Source organism: Bos indicus, chromosome 11 (assembly GCF_029378745.1).
Source record: "Bos indicus isolate NIAB-ARS_2022 breed Sahiwal x Tharparkar chromosome 11, NIAB-ARS_B.indTharparkar_mat_pri_1.0, whole genome shotgun sequence".
In the NCBI taxonomy this organism is placed as follows: domain Eukaryota; kingdom Metazoa; phylum Chordata; class Mammalia; order Artiodactyla; family Bovidae; genus Bos; species Bos indicus.
Window position 1 is genome coordinate 21,964,046 of NC_091770.1, and position 22,176 is coordinate 21,986,221.

Consider the following 22,176-nt stretch of genomic DNA (forward strand, 5'->3'; position numbering starts at 1 on the left):
CTGTTTTCTCTGAAGCCCAATCCAGTGTGGTTTTTCTCCTTCTCTACAACACTAAAACTCCCATTATCAAGGTCCCATATGACCTCTTCATTGTTAAATCCAATAGTCAATTTCCAGTCCTTCTCTTACTAGGCTGGTTAGCCGTGTTTAGTAGTTGGTCACTCCCTCCACCATATTATTTGCCTTCCAGGCAACTGCTCTTGTTTTCCTCCTGCCTCACCGCTTGTTCCTTCTCAGTCTCCCTTGCAGATCCCTCTTCTGTTGAAGGAACCCAGGGCTCAGCCCTGCTCCTCTTCCTTTCTTTCCTCCACTCCATCCTATGGTGACCCCATTCAGTTTCATGGCAACTTTATGCTGTAAATTCCAAAATTTCTATCTCCAGAAGAGACCTTCAGCTTAAACTGCAGATTATTTATTCAATTGCCTACTCAGCTCCTCCACTTGAATGTTTAATATGTATCTCAAAGCAAGCAAGTCTGAACCTGAACTTCTGATATCTCACACCAAGCCTGCTCCTCCTGTGTTGTTCCCTGGACAGTTGACTGGAAAACTCCACTGTTCCAGGTGCTTGGCCAAAAAATCTTGTGGTCATTCCTGCGTCTTCTCCATCGGCAGATCCTGCTGGTTCTGCTTACAAAATACATCCAGAATCCAGCTGCTTCTTACTACCTGTGCTCCACCATCCTGGGGCAAGCTACCTTCTCTTGCCTGGATTATTGCAAAAATTCCCAACTGACCTCTCTACTTCCACCCTTGCCTCCCTACAGTCGCTGTGCAATACAGCAGTCACAGTGATCCTATACAGTGTATGTTAGATTGTGACTTGTTAAATACTCTATACTGCTTTTGAGTCAAAGTCTTCCTGTAGTCGTCAAGGTCCTATGTGATTTAACCCACCCACCAACCCCTCCCACCCTTACCTGCCCCTCACTTTCTCTTTAACCTCTCATTCTCCCCATTACTCACTCTCCTCCAGCCACACGTGCTTTTCTGCTGTTCCTCACACACATCAGGCACTATCTGGCCACAGGACCTTTGCAACGGCTGTTCCATATGCCTGGAACACTATTCCATGTCCTTTAAATATTTGCTCAAATCTCACATTTTCAGTGAAGCTGGAGCTGTTTTAAGCAGAATGCAAAACATTTGCCCCCATCCTCCTATGTTCTCGTCACTACTCTGCTCTATTTTCTCCCTGCAAGGTCCTTCTACTTACCTAGGTTATCTTCGCTAGGTTATCTTTTAACCTAGCAAATAAATGACTTATTATGTCTATCGTTTTTTATCTGTCTCCCCCACTAGCTTTAAATCCTGTGAGGGCAGGGATTTGCTTGGTTCACTGATAGCTCCAAGGGCTGAAAAAGTGCCTCGGCAGATAGTGAGTTTGCAATGAGTATTTACTGTATGAATACATAACAGATTACTGTCCCACTGGGCCCACTATGAGGTGCTCTGGGTAAAAGTCCCACCTATCCCACGTACCCCACTCACCCTACACTGACAGTGGGCCTTGATAACTGAGCTGAGGTTACACATCGCACCCTAGCCAGAAACAAGTTTTTGCTTCTATTTTGGAGAGGTGGGATTCACAAGGTGAGAATTTTCCCCAAAATGGAAACATTGTTCAAATGGTACTAAAGCAGCCATGAAGCTATATTATGCTATGGAAAAAAATCATATTTTTCATCAACTTTAAGAAGTGAACACAAAGGATGCATTTAATTTAAGTAGGAATGAAGTGACAATGCTTTTAGAACAAAAACAAAACTTTATTTTCCCTTATGTTGGAGGATATTGGTTTAATTCATATTATTATTCCCACTGATGCTTTACATAACATGGGACATAAAAAATGTACTGTGAATAAAAGTTCTTTTCATTCAAATGGAGAAGAAAATTATAGGCTCAAAAAAATCAAGTTAAATATCAAAAAATAAAAGCTTCTATGTTTCAAAAAACCTGACAATGAAGACAGTATCAAATTTGTGATGAGTGAGATACACTTGATGGTGAGCCTCTGAAAACCTTGGCTTTGAAGTTGAAGCTTCTGCTTAGAAACAGTGTGGGCAGAGCAGACCTGTTCACATTTTGACAGAAGGGCAAGTTTAAGAGTCCTTTAGTTCAAATATCTGTTAATTATCCTCTGTCAGAAACACTCTTCAGAGTGTTAAACAGAATTCTTATGGAAGAAGAGGCGTCCAGCAGCCACAACCCTGCTTTAGGGGAATCTGTTGACTTGGAACTCTCTGGCACTGTTAAGATCCCTGGAACAACTGCCCCCTACTCTGTTCAGCTGACATGTAAGGACTCAGTAGCAGCAAGCCGCTATCGCCCAGGGGAGTACGACTTCTTATACTTGGAGATGAGGGCGTCTGTTTTTCCAAGGCTCACTCTGTAGCAGTCCACTGGCACCAAAGAGCCAAGCGGTGGCATTCTGTCCAAGCGCTCCTGGTTGCTGGCTGCGAATGGCGATGACACTGGCTCTGATACAGCAGCTTTTTCTGCAGGAGTCAAGCGCTCTTCGCCTCCAGGTTCCTCTGTGTGGCCGCCCTGGGAATTCAAAGGGCCGCTACTCGCCTCACCGCCCTTAAGGTGCCTGTGGTGATCTTCGCTGAGCAGCAGCACGATGGTCCCACCAACACGAAGCACTCTGGCACAAAAAATAAATAAATAAATAAAGGTAATTAGTATGAGTATTTCTTTCTTTGTAGACAACAAACAATCCCACTTTGTTTAAAATATTTGGTGTTCTTAATTTGAAATTTAATTTTAGCCATTTAAATACGAGGATTTTGATAATTAGGTAGTATCTTCCATAATGCATATTCATTATAGTAATTATGAAATCACTAGTACAAATCTGCTTTAATTATCTATTTTTACTCTATTTAAAAGGCAAGCCTCAAAGTAATTTGTAGTCACAGTTTAATAAGTGATTGTACAAAGGAAAAGGCAAATGAAAGGATCCTGAGGAATCTGAGCACATGAAAGGCAGCAGGCTGAACAAGAACAGAACAAAGTCCCCAGGAAGGACTGAGCACGAAAACAAGAAAGGGCGACAGGGAAGGCCCGGCAGTGTCAGCCTGTGGGGGAGGATTCACTTTCTCAATCGCTTGACCAAAGTCTATACAGCACTTACATGGAAACAGTGATGAATGAGGACATACAGTCCCGAGTTGCTAAAGAGACGACTGAGCAGTGGGAGAGAGAGGCAAGGAAAGAGCTAAAGAGCATATGTGGCAAACGCCACTATTGAGGCAAGGGTGAGGGGCTCCGGAAACACCTCAGGTGGGACCCAAACCTGGGCACTCGGAGTCGGGGAGACTCTCAGAGGCTGAGAATAGCTGCAGTGGGTGTGAAGGACAAGCAGGAGTGAGCTGGGCCGAGGGACTGGGGGACTGGAGCAAGGGGGTGCCCGAGGCAGGGAAGGGAGCAGAGACAGGAAGCTGTGGAGAGGACATACTGAAGGTGGTCCAGCTGGGAGGAACCAGAGCGGGCGGGACGAGGGGATGGAAGAGCTCAGTGTGGAATATGCTGAGCGGGGGGCCAACAGACAGCTGGGCGTAGGGCCTGGAGCTTGTCAGAGAGACCAGGGTCGGAGGTGGAGATTTGAGTTTCCCATAATAAATGGCAGATAAAGCCAGGTGGTGCTAGTGACAAAGAACCCACCTGCAGGAGACATGAGAGGCAGGTTCGATCCCTGGATGGGAAAGATCCCCTGGAGCAGGAAATGGCAACCCACTGCAGTATACTTGCCTGAGAAATCTCATGGACAGAGGAGCCAGGTGGGCTACAATCCATGGGGTCGCAAAGAGTCCGACACAACTGAAGGACTTAACAAACACAAAGCAATAATGGGGGATGAGATCACCTAGGGTGGATGAACAGAAAGAGGAGAGAAAAGGGGTCAAGGAACAGGGACTTAACATTCAAGGAAGGATGGAGAAGGAAGAGCCCATGAAACAGCCAAGGAGAAGGTCTGAACTATGGTGATAGCATGGAAGCCAGAAGAGCAGAGTTTTAAGACGGGAATGAATGGTCTCAACACTGTCAAATGCTACAGGACTAACAAGTGATGAGGATATTAGTGACTCTGGGGCAGCACTCCTAGTTGGGGCCAGGAGCCAGTACTGGTCTGCAGAGGCAAGGCGGGGGTGGGAAGGTGAGGAGAACAAGTATAGACTTTTCTCTGAAGAACTTGGCTGCAGAGGTTAAGAAACCAGGTGCCAGCTGGAGGACCAAGACTTAAAGGGAGCCCTGCCCCCACCACACCCAGCAATGAGGTCAGGAGCTGAAGTAGCTTTCCCTCATCTCAACAGTCCGCCAATCTAAACGAGTCTGTCTGCAAACGACATCACACATTCATCCACTTCATTCTATGCTCTCCTCTGCCCACACTACCACAGCCTGACAGGTCTTATTTCCAAATCTGTCATCATCCCCCAACCTCCCCTTCTGAGTTTCCACACCAGACACAACTACATCCCTGCGAAGCTCTCAACCATTAAACTTCAAATAAACTCTCGGCTCCCACTTGCCTGCTTCCCTTTGCTCACCGTGTGTTCTACAAACTGACCGCCCTTCTTCTTGCCCCAGGACATCCAGCTCTGCTGTTCTGGGGCACTGACACCCACTCCCTTGTGTGCTTCTCATCATTCAGGTCTCAGAGTTCAGACGCCTCCTTGGAGAGGCCTTTCCCTGAGCATCTATCTAAGGAAGCCACTGCTGCTCTCTTAGTCACTCTCTGGCAAAAATGTCGTCTTTAGTGTTCATCGTATCTATCGTGATCTGAAATTATTCTGTTGATTTATTCATGATTTGTATTCCGATGCTGGAGTGCCAGCCCCACGTGGGCAAAAACTCTGTCCTGTTCACAGCCAGATCCCCACTGCCTAGTACAGTGTGTCAGTATGAAAGGCCACAAAAATGTCTGGGGAAGGGATAACTGGATCTGGAGAGAATGAGGAGGTGGACAGGTTGAAGGTAAGAAAGAAGTGGGCAGAGAACAGTTCCTGAGGATGCAGGAACCAAGGGGATAAACTCTTGCTACTGGGAGAGGAGGAGGTGAGGTGAAAGGTGTGGCTGGACACCAGGGGACAGAAACAAAAAACACAGGTATCTCTGAACACATAGGAAAAAACACAATTAAGATAATAAATGAGATTCAATTTTTCACCTACCATATTAACAACAATAAAAAGACTACCACACTCAAGATGGCAAGATTAGAAAAAAATGAGTATTCCTAAAGACAAAAATTGATATAACTTTTTGGACAGTAGTTTAGCAATAATATGGAGGCTTGACTAGTGGTTCAGATGGTAAAGGGTCTGCCTACAATGCCGGAGACCTGGGTTCAATTCCTGGGTCAGGAAGATCCCCTGGAGAAGGAAATGGCAACCCACTCCAGTACTCTTGCCTGGAAAATCCCATGGATGGAGGAGCCTGGTAGGCTACAGTCCATGGGGTTGCAGAGTCTGACACAACTGAGCGACTTCCCTTTCCCTTTCCCTTTAGCAATAATATATCAAAAATATGAAATGTATATAACCTTTGACCCAGCAATCTCACATCTAGGAAATTATTCTAAGATATAAGAGCAGAAGCTGTAGCAGTAGTAGAATAATAGTGACAATTAATGGCAAAGACGGCTAATATTTATCAGTATCAAGGGCTTCCTGGGTGGCACTAGAAGCAGGTGGTAAAGAACCTGCTTGCCAATGCAGGAGATGTAAGAGATGTGAGTTGGATCCCTGGGTCAGGAAGATCTCCTGGATGAGATCATGGCAACTGACTCCAGTATTCTTGCCTGGAGAATCCCATGGACAGAGGAGCCTGGCGGGCTACAATCCACAGGGTTGCGCAGAGTCAGACATGACTGAAGCAACTCAGCAGGCATGCATGTATTATGTGATGAATGTTGTTTTAAATGCTTTGTATATCATTTAGTCCTTAGAATTCAAGTATATTCTGTTGCCACATCCATTTTTCAGATGAAGAAACAGAGGCACTGTGGTTTTAAATAACTTACTCATTATAGTCAGTTTGAAAAACTGTTTGTGCAAAGATGGCTCAGAATGTTATTCTTTATTAAAATGAAATGGTGGAAGTTACCTAAATACCCATCCCAAGTTCTGTAGGCTACATAATGGTATATACATATAATGCAACCACTGTGGCAACCACTGAAAATTATCATGTACATTACGACGACTCATCAGAATGATTGTGACATATTTCTGAGTGGAAAAAACAAAGCAGTTTATACAGTGCAGTAAATTAAGGATGATCCTATTAATATAAAGTTGAAAACATCTATTTGTATATGTGTACATGGAATGATGTCTAACAGGATGTTCAGCAATTAATTTATTGTAACTTTTTTCACATAATGGAAGAAAATAAGAAAGTAAAAATCACCTGGAATCCTGCTACTCAGAGGTGACCATTTTTGATAAAATGTCCTTCTAAGCATCTTTCCACATTCATATACATGTAAATTTCTTACTAAGAAAGCTATTCAGAAATTATAAAGCAATATGTTTCAAACTGGATTCCTATAAACACTAGTATAGTATGAGAGATTATTTCTTGTATATATAAAAAAGAAACCAGCTACAATTATGTGGTCAGTAAGTTGGAGAAGCTCTGTACCAAACAACATAAAAGAGATTTCTCTTTTACATGTGAACCTGCAAGGCTAGGGGTAGATGACACAAACACCCAACTTATTTGAACTTGGATGGCATCAGGCCTTAACCTTCTACCACTCGTCTCTATTCCAAGCAGTCTGGTATATTCATTGTTTTTTGCACATTCTTTTTGCTTCATTATTACCCAAGAAGTACTTGCTAGAATATCTGCATGTATAAAACGTGGTGTGGTCTCCTTTTTCATTCTTTGCAAATTTCTAAATTTCACTGAGATCATGCTTCTTCCATGAATCCACCTCAAATCTTCTGGGCATTGAGTGACTTCTTCCTTCAAGCCGAACAAGTTAAATTTCTAATTTTGCTCATCTGGTTGAGAAGAAAGCTCAAATATTATACTTATCTGTATTTCTCCTTTGCATACATGAGATTGTTATTGCTGAAGTAAATTAAAGGAGGAAATAATTGAGCTGAGAGTGCAGCGCTCACACCACCAGAGCAATCATCTGTCCGACAATTTAAAATTCTGATTGTATGTTCTTTCTTGAAGAATCCAGTGCTCTGTTACACTCAGGACCCAATATTTCCATTGCCTATTATAAACATGTTTATTTTGTATTTTTTCTTAGTGTAAACTATTGGTAAGTCATTGGGAAAAAAGTTATGTATACTTTAGATATATTTATGTATATCCCCACCTATTTCTCAAAAGCACTGGAACTGTTCTACACTGAAAAATCAGGTCTGAGCTAACAGTTACTGAGAGCTTTCAAGGCACCTAGCACTGTCCTTACTTCCCTGGTGGCTCAGCTGGCTCCGCCTGCAATGTGGGAGACCTGGGTTTGATCCCCGGCTTGAGAAGATCCCCTGGAGAAGGGAACACCTATTCACTCCAGTATTCTGGCCTGGAAAATTAGCCTGTCCTAAGAGCTTTAAATCTACTGACTCCTCAGGCCAACACTATCCAGTATGTACTATTATTTAAAGATGAGGCACAGGGTGATTGAACAACATGCCTAGGACAGAAATGACAGAAGAACTATTGAGTATTCTGACTCCAGAGACCACGCTCTTCACCATTGTGTTACAATATATGGCCTGTACAAAACCTCAAACCAGAAAAAGTCAAAAGCCAAACCATAAAGGCTGAGGCCATGTGGCAAGGAAGCTTGGGCACAGGAGCCAGGAATGTTCCTTATGTCCATAGGCATAATTTTTTTTTCTAAATTTTATTTAAAAAATTTTTTGCTTTTTTAATTTTTACAGTGTTGTGTTGGTTTCTACCATACGATTCGAAACGGCTGTAACTATAAATACATCCTTTCCCTCTAGAGCTTTCCTCCCTTTCCCATCCCTCCCTAATCCATCACAGAGCACCAGACGGCGCTCCCTGTGTCACACAGCATCTTCTCACCAGCCATCCATTTTACACATGATAGTGTATACATGTTGATACTGCTTTTTCCGTTTATCCTACTCTCTCCCTCCCCTACAGTGTCTGTAAGCCCATTCTCTACATTTTCATCTCCATTCCTTCCTTGCAAATAGGTTAATCAGTACCATTTTTCTTTCTGGGAGGCACCTGAATTAAGCAGGAAATCTTGAATGTCTTCCTGATTCTCGCGTAAATATTTAAATTTCCTGAAACAATGTGAGGGTGGTCATATCTGTTAGTTTCATTTTCAGTTACTTAGAATAAAAATCAAAACTGACCGAGAGAAAGTCAGGCTGGTCTAATTTTACTAGCGATGAAAGGACAGTCTACTCCAAACACTGCCCTCCAGTGACTTGTGAAGATGTTTAAAATACACAGCACTAGATCAGCAGGTAGGCTAAGCTGCCACCTCTAGTGGAAAGTTCCAGGTTGGGTGAAAAGTTTCATATTAAGTGTAACATGCTCTTACAGTAGTATCTCACCACGGGCTAGCTTAATAGTACAACTGGTAAGTTACCACGCTAGGCACAAAGGCCGTGGTTATTAATCCTGGGGGCACCACAGAATCGCCTTGGGAGATAAAAAATACTGGATGCCCAGGTTCTACTCTGGACTGATTAAATCAAAGTCTCAACGAGGAGGAGTGGAGAATGGGTATCAATGTTTTTCAGAAGTTCCTGAAATGATGTTAATATGAAATCAGCATTGCAAAATCTCGAGGGGAATGCTCCATCAACCAGAAGGCGATACAGGAGCTCAGGAAATGTCTGAGTTACAGGTGCTGAGACCCCAGGTGACGTCACAAGTCAGGTAACTGTGGAACAGGGTTACACACAGGCTCCTGACCATGTACTACGCTGTCCTGCACCATCACACACTCAGTTGAGACAATTTAATACAAACGGACCCCTTATCCATGTCCCTTCATTCCTCTGTGTTCTAGGTTCTCTCCTTTATCAGCTGAAATGATCAGGAAAATTCATATTCAGGTCTCACTGTTTGAACCTCTCAAAGAAACACTTTCACTTCACTGCATTATATTCCCTGAGGTTGACCTTAGAAACATTACATGACTAGCACTTCTGCATTTTCATTTCAAACCAACAACGAAGGCATCATTCTACTTGACTGAATGTTTCATATGTAAATTCTGTCCTGTTGCTCAGTAGCTCTGTGATCTTGAGAAGGATAATATTTCTGGGTCCTGGTTTCTCTCCTGTAAAATGTGGGGGATTAACACATAGGAGGCAGGGTTGGGGGAGAATTAGAAGTAAATATGTAAATTAAGTAGCTCAGTGACTGAAATATATGTCACTATTTTAGATTTTCAAATTTTTGGCTATAATGAAAAATTATCTTTTCCTGAATAAAACTTATAGTATGATGATACAGAATAACTATATCAAGTTTATAACTATATAAACTTCTGATTTGAAATCTTAGAAAATTAAGCTATAAAAACACGAGAAAATTACTAAAATGTAATCAAATCTTAACTGAAGAGCTACAATACATTTTGCTTAAATGCCCTATGGCTCAAAGATTTTGGAAAGAGACTCAACAACTTACCTTTCCATCTCCTGCAGCATCCTTTTGATGTCTTTTCCTAACTTAAACTTTTTTCCAAATGGAATATCAGAAATTATAATATCGACACTTTCTGAAGGCAATGGCAATTCTGAAATACAAAAATGAGAAAATTCTATTACACTAAGTTCAAACATTTACAACCTAAATATGATAAAACTGAAGTACACAGGATTTTTTGCATACTGAATAAAATTTAAGGCTTCTAATATTGTTTCTAAGGAATGACAAGATCCTGAAGGCTTTCAGAATCACTAAAAATAGATGTTACAATTGTTGTATTTTGTCCTTTGAAAAGTGGTTTTTCAAGTGTAATAAAATATGCCATAAGTTAAGAGAATTTTAAATTAACCAGAAAATTAAACTCTTTAAAAATATTACATGAAAAGAAAATTGCTAGATCCAAGAAGAAATCTATTAGGATGCCTAGAAAAACCTTTTACAAAATTATATCCTATAACTTTCATTTTTCTTTTCATGATCATATATAAAATCCATTTGTAGATCTATTTGTTTTTAAGAAAAGTGACACACATGTTTCATTGTATTTTTAATGGCAACCCCAAAGGTTAAGAACATACACTTAAGTCCTAAGATTAGAGAAAAAGTTAAACAATCAATAATCAAGAAAATGACATCACTAAAACAAAATATAGTGTTTGATTATCAAATCTAAATTTCTTTCTCAACTTTACATTTTATTCTCAGAAATTAATTACCACAAGGTAATACCCCCAATCTCAACTTCCACATTTTCTGATTATACTTTTCACTTTGCACTCTTTATACTTCTACTACCACCATCTAAATTTAAAAAATTATTTTACTTTCAGACAGCACCTAATTCTATAGAAATACAATAGAATTTAAATAATCTTTACTATTCTGAATACAAATTTTTGTTGGCAGGAAATTTAAAAACAAAACAAAAAATCCTGTTATCTGGGAAAGTCTAATGGATGAACATTTGCTAATAGAAGAAAGAGTGGGTTGTTAGAAAACAAGTAATGGGATGATATTTTGTTAGAACTAGGCAGGAAATCTTTTTTTTTTCCCCCAAGTCACGTTTTAACGTCATGGTGGCTCAGACGGTAAAGAATTCGCCTGCATGCAGGAGATCGGGTTCAATACCTGGGTCCAGAAGATCCCCTGGAGAAGGGAATGGCAACCCACTCCAGTATTCTTGCCTGGAGAAATCCCATGGACAGAGGAGCCTGGTGGGCTACAGTCTATGGGGTCGCAAAGATTCGGAAACAACTAGTGACTATCACTTTCACTTTCTTTTTTCATTTAGTTTTAGGGTATTGATATAGAGTGGGGCTTCCCAGGTGGCTCAGTGGTAGAGTCTGCTTGCTGACACAAGAGATGTGGGTTCTATCCCTGGGTTGACGGTAAAGACGGTAAAGAATTCGCCTGCATGCAGGAGATCGGGTTCAATACCTGGGTCCAGAAGACACCCTGGAGGAGGAAATGACAACCCAATCCATTATTCTTGCCTGGGAAATCCCATGGACAGAGGAGCCTGGCGGGCTATAGTCCATGGGACTGCAAAGAATCAGACATGACTGAGCAAACTGAACACGCACACATCCACTTGAACACTGTAACTATACTTGTAAAACTACTAAAGACAATGAGCAAACATGGTTATCAAACGTTTATACATGAGGAACCAGGCAGTAACTTATCTTGAGATTGAGCCCAAGTCTTTTGCTTACATAAACACACAACAAACACGAGCTGCCCATCTTCTGGTTTGGATTTTTTCCCCTGCTTGTTAGTCTACTTTCATTTGCAAGTTTTCTACTCTGTATTATAATTTACCAAACTGCTTTAAATCATTTTAGAAGATGAAGGAATAAACATCACTGAGACAGAAGGGAGTAATCTTTTACATAGAACCAGTGTCATCTTCCAATAATAGAACAGAAAATAATCTGGGCTTTTGTGCAGGCTCTGGTGTCAGCTTGCATTTGGCGCTGCCACTTACCAGCTGTGTGACTTTGGAAAATTATTGCTTTACTTTTCTCATCTGTAAAATGGGATAAGAGTACCTATCTCAGAAGTTAACATGTAAGGAACCTACAGAAAGTATCAACAGACATTGCCTGGCACACAATGAGCAGTCAGTAATTGTCAGCTGTTGTCAGTATTTACAACGTCCTCTCTCGCGTGTATAAGGAGATGACAGCCAGGGGGACCCAGTGGGTCAGAATCCTTCCAGGAAGCGCTGCAGAACTTCACAATTCTTCTCACGGCTCCTCAAAGACCTAGTGGGGCTGCTACTTCCAGATGGGTCTCTTTTCAACTTGCCTTTCCCTTAGCAGTGGTTCTCAACGTGCGGTCCCCAGAGAAGCACCATCAGTATCACCTGGAACTATAAACGCAAAATCTTGGGCCCTACAACCAACCTTGATGTTTAATGTGGATCAGAATCAACTAAGGGCCTGGAAGAACGCAAACTGCTGGCCCTACTTCCAGGGATGCTGATGCATGAACTCCTAAAATCACGAGCACCTGACCCATAAGAGTCAACACACAGTAAAATCTTTTAAATTATTAAATGTTTGAACTGCCTGTGAACAAAGAGTTTGTAACTAAGGAGATAAAATTCTGAAATAGAAACATAGCTTAAAACAAGTAAAAAAATCATCTTTTTTACATCTCTGCAGGATGATTCAAAAACATGAAAAAAAAAAAAAAAAGGTAAAAGACTGGTATGTCTTGAATAAAACTGTCCTATTTACTCCCTCCTTCTGGGATAAGTTTGAGTAAGAACTGCTTAAAACCAGGATATAGCCCTAAGATATTTTCTCTCCAAAAGTTTTAAGAGCCTTTAAAATAACTTTCATGTATATATGTAGACAAGAGACTGGGTAAACTGAGAACTTTTACAAGGCTGAGCACATCCTTTTTATATTTTCTTTCATTGTACTTTGTTATTCTTTCCATCATCTAGGTTTATAACAATGGCATTCTATCTTGTAATTCTCAGTTGCTCATATACTTGTATATTTGATTTAATCTTCATGACCGGCCATTTCACCTTGACTTTTTCTATTCCTCAGTTGGTTCATCTCTTAAATGTCTGGGTTTTATTAATTTTTAATAATTTTTCCCCCTCTGACATGCTTGTTAGTGAAACGTTGCCTGAACTTTTTATATTTGAAAGTATATTTGTACTAAAATGATATCTTGGTTGAGCATACTTCTGGGTCCCACTTTGCCTTAGTAACCTTGTGCTGCTGCTGCTGCTGCTAAGTCGCTTCAGTCGTGTCCGACTCTGTTCAACCCCATAGATGTCAGCCCACCAGGCCCTGCCGTCCCTGGGATTCTCCAGGCAAGAACACTGGAGTGGGTTGCCATTTCCTTCTCCAATGCGTGAAACTGAAAAGTGACAGTGAAGTCACTCAGTCGTGTCCGACTCTTAGCGACCCCATGGACTGCAGCCTACCAGGCTCCTCCGTCCATGGGATTTTCCAGGCAAGGGTACTGGAGTGGGGTGCCATTGCCTTCTCCTAGTAACCTTGTAAGTAGCCACTATTTCATTGGCTATTGTTCTATAATTTTGTTTCCATTGTGGGCAGATTTTGAAGTTTACTGCATTAGATTATGCCTTTTCTTTATTTGATTGCTGCTGGTGAAATTTTTCTCTTCTACTATCTTTCTCTTTATACTATTCTTTTTGATTTCATAAAATAGAGAATACAAATACTTCAATGAAGTTGAAATTTCTATATGTATTGCTAATTCAGAATTCCATAATTAGTCTTGAATATGCAAAATGTAGCTTGGCATCTGGGAGATAATTTTAAAGTGCTGTTGCCAGTTTTGTTTTTAATGACTGCAATTTATCAAAAACTTTAAAAACTTAAAAGTTTTTTTGCACTCCATTTGTTGAATTCTTTGATTACAGATTTCCAATGAATTCTGAAAAAACTGCAACTACAATTAGGCAACTTGTTTATTTAAAAAAGTTTATAGCACAATTATAAGATACTCTGGCTAGGTACATCAGCTATCAGTACATCTTCAAAAATTTAAACATTTTTAAGAAAACTGAAGTATAGTTGACTTACAATGTTGTGCCAATCTCTGCTGTACAGCAAAGTAACTCAGTTATACACATACAGTTCTTTGGTTATATCCTTTTCCATTATGGCTTATCCCAGGAGATTGAACACAGCTCCCTGTGGCATACAGTAGGACCTTGTTGTTTATCTATTCTAAATGTAATACTTTGCATCTACCAACTCCAAACTCCCAGTCCATCCTACTCCCTCATCTCTTCCCCTTGGCAATCACAAGTCTGATCTCCCTGTGAGCCTGTTTTTGTTTTGTGAACAGGAAGATTGTTTTCTGTTCTGTTCACTTGTGCCATATTTTAAGATTCCACATCTAAGTGATGTTATATGGTATTTGTCTTGCTCTTTCTAACTTACTTCACTTAGTATGATAATCTCTAGTTGCATCCATGTTGCGGCAAATGGCATTATTTCATCTTTTTTTTACAGCTGAGCAGCATTCCATTACACACACACACACACACACACACACACACACACACGTATGTACCACATTTTCTTTCCCTATTCATCTGCTGATGGACATTTAGGTTGTCTCCAAGTTCTGCCTATTGGGCATAGTGCTGCTGTGAACCTCTGGGTGCATGTATCTCTTTGAATTATACTTTTGTCTGAGTATATATGCCCAGTAGTGGGATTGGTGGATCATACGATAATTCTATTTTTAGTTTTCTGAGGAACCTCCCTACTGTTTTCCATAGTGACCACACCAACTTACATTCCCACCAATGGTATAGGGAGGGTTCCTTTTTCTCCACATCTTCTCTAACATTTGTTATTTGCAGACTTCTTAATGAAGGCCATTCTGACCAGAGTGAGGTGGTACCTAATTGTAGTTTTGATTTGTATTTCTTTAATATTTAGTGATGCTAAGCATCTTTTCATATGCCTACTGGCCATCTATCCTCTGGAGAAATGTTTATTAAGGTATCCTGTTCATTTTTTTTTCTTGGATTGCACTTTTTTTTGTGGTTGTTGTTGAGTTGTATGAGCTCTTTGTGTATTTTGGAGATAAAGCACTTGTTGGATGCATCATTTACAAATATTTCTCTCATTCTGTAGGTTGTCTGTGTTCTTTTCTCTGTGCAAAAGCTTATAAGTTTGGTTAGGTCCCTTTGTTTATTTTTATTTCTATTGCCTGGGAGAATGGCCGAAGAAAACATTGATACGATTTACATAGGGGAATGCTTTGCCTATGCTTTCTTCTAGGGTAGGAGTTTTATGGTATTATATCTTTTTTTTTTTTTAAATTGGAGGATAACTGCTTTACAATGTTGTATTGGTTTCTGCCGTACAGCAATGCGAATCAGTCACAACTGTACATATATCTTGTCCCTCTTAAGCCTCTCTCCCACCTCCAGGGTTATGTTTGTCTTTAAGCCATTTTGAGTTTATTTTTGTGCACAGTATGAGGATGTGTTTTAACTTCATTGATTTACATGCAGCTGTCCAACTTTTCCAGTACCACTTGCTAAAGAGACTGTCTTTTTCCCATTTTAAACTCGTATTAAACATTTGCAGTTCAGTTCAGTCGCTCAGTCGTGTTCGACTCTTTGTGACCCCATGAATCTCAGCACGCCAGGCCTCCCTGTCCATCACCAAGTCCCGGAGTTCACTCAGACTCACATCCATTGAGTCGGTGATGCCATCCAGCCATCTCATCCTCTGTCGTCCCCTTCTCCTCCTGCCCCCAATCCCTCCCAGCATGAGAGTCTTTTCCAATGAGTCAACTCTTCGCATGAGGTGGCCAAAGTACTGGAGTTTCAGCTTTAGCATCAGTCCTTCCAATGAACACCCAGGACTGATCTCCTTTAGCATGGACTGGTTGGATCTCCTTGCAGTCCAAGGGACTCTCAAGAGTCTTCTCCAACACCACAGTTCAAAGCATCAATTCTTCGGTGCTCAGCTTTCTTCACAGTCCAACTCTCACATCCATACATGAACACTGGAAAAACCATAGCCTTGACTAGATGGACCTTTGTTGGCAAAGTAATGTCTCTGCTTTTCAATATGCTATCTAGGTTGGTCATAACTTTCCTTCCAAGGAGTAAGCGTCTTTCAATTTCATGGCTGCAGTCACCATCTGCAGTGATTTTGGAGCCCAGAAAAATAAAGTCTGACACTGTTTCCACTGTTTCCCCATCTATTTCCCATGAAGTGATGGGACCAGATGCCATGATCTTCGTTTTCTGAATGTTGAGTTTTAAGCCAACTTTTTCACTCTCCTCTTTCACTTTCATCAAGAGGCTTTTTAGTTTCTCTTCACTTTCTGCCATAAGGGTGGTGTCATCTGCATATCTGAGGTTATTGATATTTCTCCCGGCAATCTTGATTCCAGCTTGTGCTTCTTCCAGTCCAGCGTTTCTCATGATTGACTCTGCACAGAAGTTAAACCCAACAAATGATGGGCAAACAAAAAAGCATGTACTGTCAGGTTGAATTTTTTTGCATTCAACCATCTTTACAGATAGTCTACAGTTTAGTTACTCTGTGTATATTAAAAAAATTTTTTTAAGTCTATTATTTTGATAAGTTACTATTTCAATTCAGAACATCACAGTTTGTTTGGAGGTAATTATGAATTATGTAGGTACCATGTCAAATTCTAAGTACATTTCTCTGTCATAGATTTCTTTATTTAATAAGAACATTAATCTTCACCAGGATTCTGTGGTCTACCAAACAATGCATAAACAGACACAGGTGCAGTGCTGAGCTGAATCTACAGTAGCGTTCACAATAATGAAAGATGTTTCATCTCTGACAGAAAAAAAATTCCTAAATTTCCAAGAATTGGGAGGGGGTAGGAATACTAAACCATTACTGGTTTGACTTAGCTAATTTTCTTTTTGAAGGATCTGGTAACACTGATACAAACTGGTAACATTTAACTTTCTGCAGAGGTCTTCTGCTAATGGAGCCAATGTACTAATAGCTATAGCTTCATTTTGTTTATATACATAAGAAAATTTGGAATTGAAAATGAACAAAATTAATTTAGAAGAGTGGTCATTTGATCTAAATGAAAAGTCATGCTTCACAGAGTGATAGTTAAATGCATTTCTTTCTGTGCATCTGATAAACACTAAATTTTGGCTTGCTCTCCTTGAAATAATGAACTAAGTTTTGGAGTAAATGCTAGATGCCTCTATAAACAAGTTTATTTCATTTGGTTACTGCTATCACCATTGCCCTCACAGTGCATGATAAAAGTAAATAAACATTTTACTTTAGTTGTATGTTCATCAACAGCTTTCTTGAGAAATAGTAATTCAGTATATAATTTTTCATTAAATATGCACTTTTAAAACCTTATTGCTGCTGAAAGAGTTTGTTACAGAACAGTGTTACCAAACAAAGGGACTTATAGCATATGATGTATGATAAAGCCACTGTAGCAAAAACACTCAAATTCTCTAAGGTGGGCTTCTCACCCCCTATTTCCCACACATATTTCACACCCAACCTATCACTTCTCATATTTCCCCTGACTTCCCAGATGCCAGAGCAGCCTGGCAGCTTCATGAACTGTGCAGAATATGGTGTGAACCACAACATACCCAGTAGAACGCCAACTTTTCTGCTTCCCTTACCAGCCCAACTACCCAAAAGAATGATGAGAACTAGCTGTCTTCAAGTTACCTCTTCCTGTTCTCTCCAGATCCCATTCAGGCAGGCAAGCCTTTGTTCCTGCTGCTCCACGGAACCAGTTAGGCCTGAGTTTTGCTCCACAGAACTGGTCAAGCCTGAGCTTTGCTTCACCAACCAGCAGCATCTGACACAGTTGCTCATTCTTGCTCAGATTCTCTCTTACTTTCTCATCCCTGGTGGTTCCTTTACTAGATTCTCACTCTCCAGAACTCTAGGCATTTCATCCTCAGAGAAAGCCTCTCTCTTCTCTATTTGTGCTCATTTCCTAGGTGATCTCATGGATGTAAATGTTATCTAGACTAGTGATGTGCACTGTCTCCCCTAAACTCCAGATTTGTATGTTGACTACTACCTTGAGATCTTAATGGTTCTTAATCATCATGTGGAACTGAACAAGCCCCCAACTCTTGTTCCTCCTGCAGTTTTCCGCAACTCAATGAACGGCAATGCCACCCTCTAGCTGTTCAAGCCAGAAAGCTTAGTCATCCTTGTTCTTTTTCTCACATTTAATCCACTAACAAATCCTGTTGGCTCTACGTTCGATGTATATATACATATACATATATATATGTGTGTGTGTATATATATATGTCTGACCTCTTTTCAACACCTCCATCAATACCACTTTGTCCCAAGCCACCACCATTTACCTGGATTAATGCAATAGTCTTGCAACTAGTCTCTCTGTTTCCATCCTTGCTCTACTATTGTCTGTTCTTAACAGACAATAAAAAGACTAATCTTTTAAAAAGCTAGGATTTATTTGGCTACTAGGTATAATAGAAAACTTAAAAAAAAAAAAAAACTTTTCTTTATTAACAATTGAGCACTTAATGCTTGTTTTTAAAGTGAAATCTTATGGGAAATACCCAAAACATGATAACTGATGAAAGCTGAGCTGGTACAGCAGCGATATTCTGATGGACAAATTAGTACTTCCTTTCTCATGCAACCAAGGCACTTTTGAGACTGTAAAGAGTTGGAAAAACCACTGCTCTGGAACAATTTATAGAGCTATTCCATTTTTCTTGAAGATCTCAAAAAAAAAAAAAAAAACAGCTTTCTTAAAGAAATGTATATGAAAACTTGATTTCAATCTAATCATCCCTCAGCTTCCTCTAGAAACTTGTGTTGCACAGAGTCCAATTAAAAACCTCGACAGAAAGATTGAAAAGATAGTCACTGGCAGCAAACAATTATGAAACTTCAACCAACAATACAATGTCTTCTTTGAGGCCACTTTATTATGCATCTATATAGAAAAGTTATCCTAATATTTTGTTAACAATGCATTTCTACTACTTTTTTACTATCATAGAACACTTTTTTTTAACAATATACTGTTTCTCTAGATTACAGGGACTTGTCTATCACCTACTCTCACTGTGCCAAGAGAATATGATTTTCTTAGCTGAGAATTAAATGTGGTCACTTTTAAGGGAGAAAGGCACACTGACGGAAAGATAGGAGGAATGTGAGGCTTCTCTCAGTCTAAATACCATGTGTGTTAGTAAAATATTATTTTGGACTCCATAGACTTGATTCCTTATAATGTTTCTTGCTGTTGACTCCCCATCAGTAAACAGGGAGTAATGGCTTTCCTCTGCCTCACAGGGTGATGAATCCTGGTTTGCCTTAGAATTTCTGTTTTAGCATTAAAAGTAGTACTGGTGTAGCAAACTGGGAAGGCTTGTTACCTCATTCTCCATAACATAGGAATACTATCCAACTGAAGCAAGGGGAAGGTAAGATAATTCAAAACATTTCATATAGTTTACTGCAAAGAATTCACAGATTCTCAACAAATTATTGTTGCTGTTATTCTGTTTATTTTATGCCTATATTAAATGATCCCTTGTTATCATATGAGAAATGGTTCAGATGCAACAAACACATCTTAAAATTTCTTAAGATGCTTTTACTTTGTACCATGCTTTTCAGGCATGCCTTTACTTACATACTTAGGGAAACTACATAAATATAGTTCCTGACAATGAATCTTTTGAAAAATAAAAAAGTTACAATTATAATATTGGAAGTAAACTGAGTATTGGCCCCACAGATATATCACAAGGTATAAATAATTCAACCTTTATATTAACATATGAAAAGGGAGTGGTGTTCTATATTATGATTCTAAGTGTGTTTACACATGTTTATTTCCCCCAAAAGTTTGCATTTTTAATATCTTACCTATAACAGAGACTTGAAGTAACTCAATCTTATCCCTGAGGCCTGCAGCTCTCAGATTGTCATATGCACCTGATAACTGGGAGTCACTGACATCAGCACCCACGTAATATACATGCTGTGAGGGGAGAAACTCACATTGTAAATAAAACCATATTTATGTAGTTAAGGAAATCTACTTGCAGTTTTTCAAATGATGAAAATGAAATCAATAGATTTGTTAATTCACATTAAAAGAAATTTATGATATTTCTTTAAAATAACATTCAAGGACCAAAACCCGAGAAGTTTTTGGTAAAATGTTAACACATTAATTTTTAACATTTTACAATTAATATTTTAAAATACAAATGTCTAAGGAATTGAGGGATTTATATAATGTAGGTCATGACTAGTTACTGGAATTCTGTCATAATTTCCTAAATTTATCACAGTATTTAAAGAAATAACACAGTAATTTAATTAATCTTTCATAGTCTACTTTGACTACAAGTAAATAGTAACTCATATAATTAAAAATAATAATCCCTAAACAGACAATCTACCTGTAAATAATGGTTAAGTGAATACACAACACACACTGATTAAAGTAAAACACTGCTTGGTTTACCAAACTTTAGAACTTACTGGCCATTCCTTAGCAGCTTCCAAAAGTATTGTTCCAAGTCCACACATTGGATCTAAAACAACTGCACCAGCCTATAGATAGAAATGTGGATTTGCTGCTGTTAAATCTACTGTAACAGGTATTATGCAAGAAGCCTAAAACTTGAGGAATCAATCATTTCAGAGTAAAGATTCCTTTCTCAACTCTATTAGGAGTTTCAGGTAGTTAAAGCCCTAGGGCAGGTGTCTGCTTGGCACATTTAAAGATTAGGCAGGAGACCAGTGTGTCAAAGCACAGTAGGGGCCAGGCAGCTCCACCAAGATGCGCTGTGTAGAATTACAACCACCACGTCCTACAGGTTTAAAAAACTGTGCAGCTCATGGTACAAGCCTACAGTATGACATGTGGGGCTTCTGCTTCTTACCCGGAAAGTGACACAGTGAAGGGGTCACCAGCAGAGGCAAAGAAAACACAACAAATCAGGCACTGGCTTTTAAAGTGCCATCTGGAAGTTGACACACATCATTTCCACCAACATTTAATTGGGGAAAGCACGTCAGTCGCATGACACACACAATGTGAAGAGGTTAGGAAAGGGGCCCTCCTCTCTGTACCTGAGAGGAGAGCAGGAAATCTGGAGGAAAGAAACTAATGACTCTCCCCTCTGGGGGACAGAGGGTGTCACACCATGTCTGATCTTGTTGCTGTTACCAGGATTCTGATTCTATTCTGAAGGATGGGAAACTACTGCAGGGTTCTGAGCAGAGGAGAAACATGATGTAACATTTCAAAGGGATCACTGTGGCTGCCCTGGTGAGAAAGGACCACAGAAAAGTAGGGGAGTTACGAGGAGGCTAGTTAGGGAATCCAGGCAGAGATAATGGCGGCCCGAATAAAGAGTGACATTGGTGGAGGTGGGGAGAAGTAGTTGGATTCTGGGTATATTTTAAAGGAAGAACCGACAGGATGGATGGCAATGCGGAATATTACAAAATGACAATGGTCTGATGTGACTGAAGTTTTTAAGAGAAGGTAAAAAAAATATATAAGCCTATCGTCTGGATGCTGGTGATCTCCTAAGTACCAACGTTTGGTAGATGAAGGCCCAGCAGGGTACCCTGACAGCAGAGGACCCTGACACAGAGCCTAGGCTGGTCCTCAAACAAAGGGGAAACATCCCACAGGCAGGAGTGGTGACAGTGACCACGTGCGGGTAGGCTAAGCAAGGTGAGTGGTTTCGGTGGCGTGCTCAGAGAAGAGCCTGAGGGAAGGGGACACCAGAGAGCACGGGAAGGAAGAAGTAGACACCAAATATGGATGGCTGGTCCTAAGTGTTTCTCTAAAGGGAAGCAGAGGAGGGGGTGAGAGCTGATGGATCATGTGGGTTCAGGAGAGGGTCAATTCATTTTTAAGTTGCAAGATATTATAGCACGTGCACATGCTGATGGGAATGACCCAGTAGAGAAAAAAGTCCTTAAGGAGGCACGAGGGAATGGAATCCAGCACACAAGTAAGGGAGCAAAACAAGGACAGTTCATTTATTATAATGATTATAATAATTATAAGCCACTGTAATTCCAATATGTTGGTAGACCTCGTGAGAACATGTTAAACTTCTCTTTTGATTCCATTATTTATGTCACTTAAGAAGCAGGAGAATTACAAGTATGCTCAAGGGAATGACTGTAATGATAGAGCCTAAAATCCACGTGGGGAGGGAGGGCTGAGTACAGGTGGTGAGCAGGGCCACCTACTGGGCTTCCTTGGTAGCCCAGCCGGTAAAGAATCCGCCTGCAATACAGGAGACCCTGGTTCAATTCCTGGGTCAGAAGATCCCTGAAGAAGGGCATGGCAACCCTTTCCAGTATTCTTGCCTAGAGAATCCCATGGACAGAGGCACCTGGCGGGCTACAGCCCATGTGGCTGCAAAGAGTCGGACACGACTGGACTAAGCACAGCACAGCACAGGGC

At 40.2% G+C, this 22,176-nt stretch overlaps 1 protein-coding gene across 3 annotated transcripts in view; it reads right to left on the reverse strand.

Moving 5' to 3' along the window:
* Positions 1 to 1,748: 1,748 nt before the first annotated feature.
* THUMPD2 (THUMP domain containing 2) overlaps positions 1,749 to 22,176 on the reverse strand; it is a 40,046-nt gene continuing 19,618 nt past the window's right edge. The window contains exons 7-10 of one of the 3 annotated variants that reach the window (XM_019970044.2): positions 20,226 to 20,297; positions 19,602 to 19,716; positions 9,655 to 9,763; positions 1,749 to 2,650 (exon numbers count right to left, since the gene is read on the reverse strand). In XM_019970044.2, coding sequence (XP_019825603.2) covers positions 2,326 to 2,650; positions 9,655 to 9,763; positions 19,602 to 19,716; positions 20,226 to 20,297 — 621 coding nt within the window. In that variant the 3' untranslated portion in view covers positions 1,749 to 2,325. Of the gene's footprint in view, positions 2,651 to 9,654; positions 9,764 to 10,207; positions 16,135 to 19,601; positions 19,717 to 20,225; positions 20,298 to 22,176 lie in introns of those variants that run through there. The other 2 variants (XM_070798541.1, XM_070798542.1) reach the window with 2 other exon arrangements.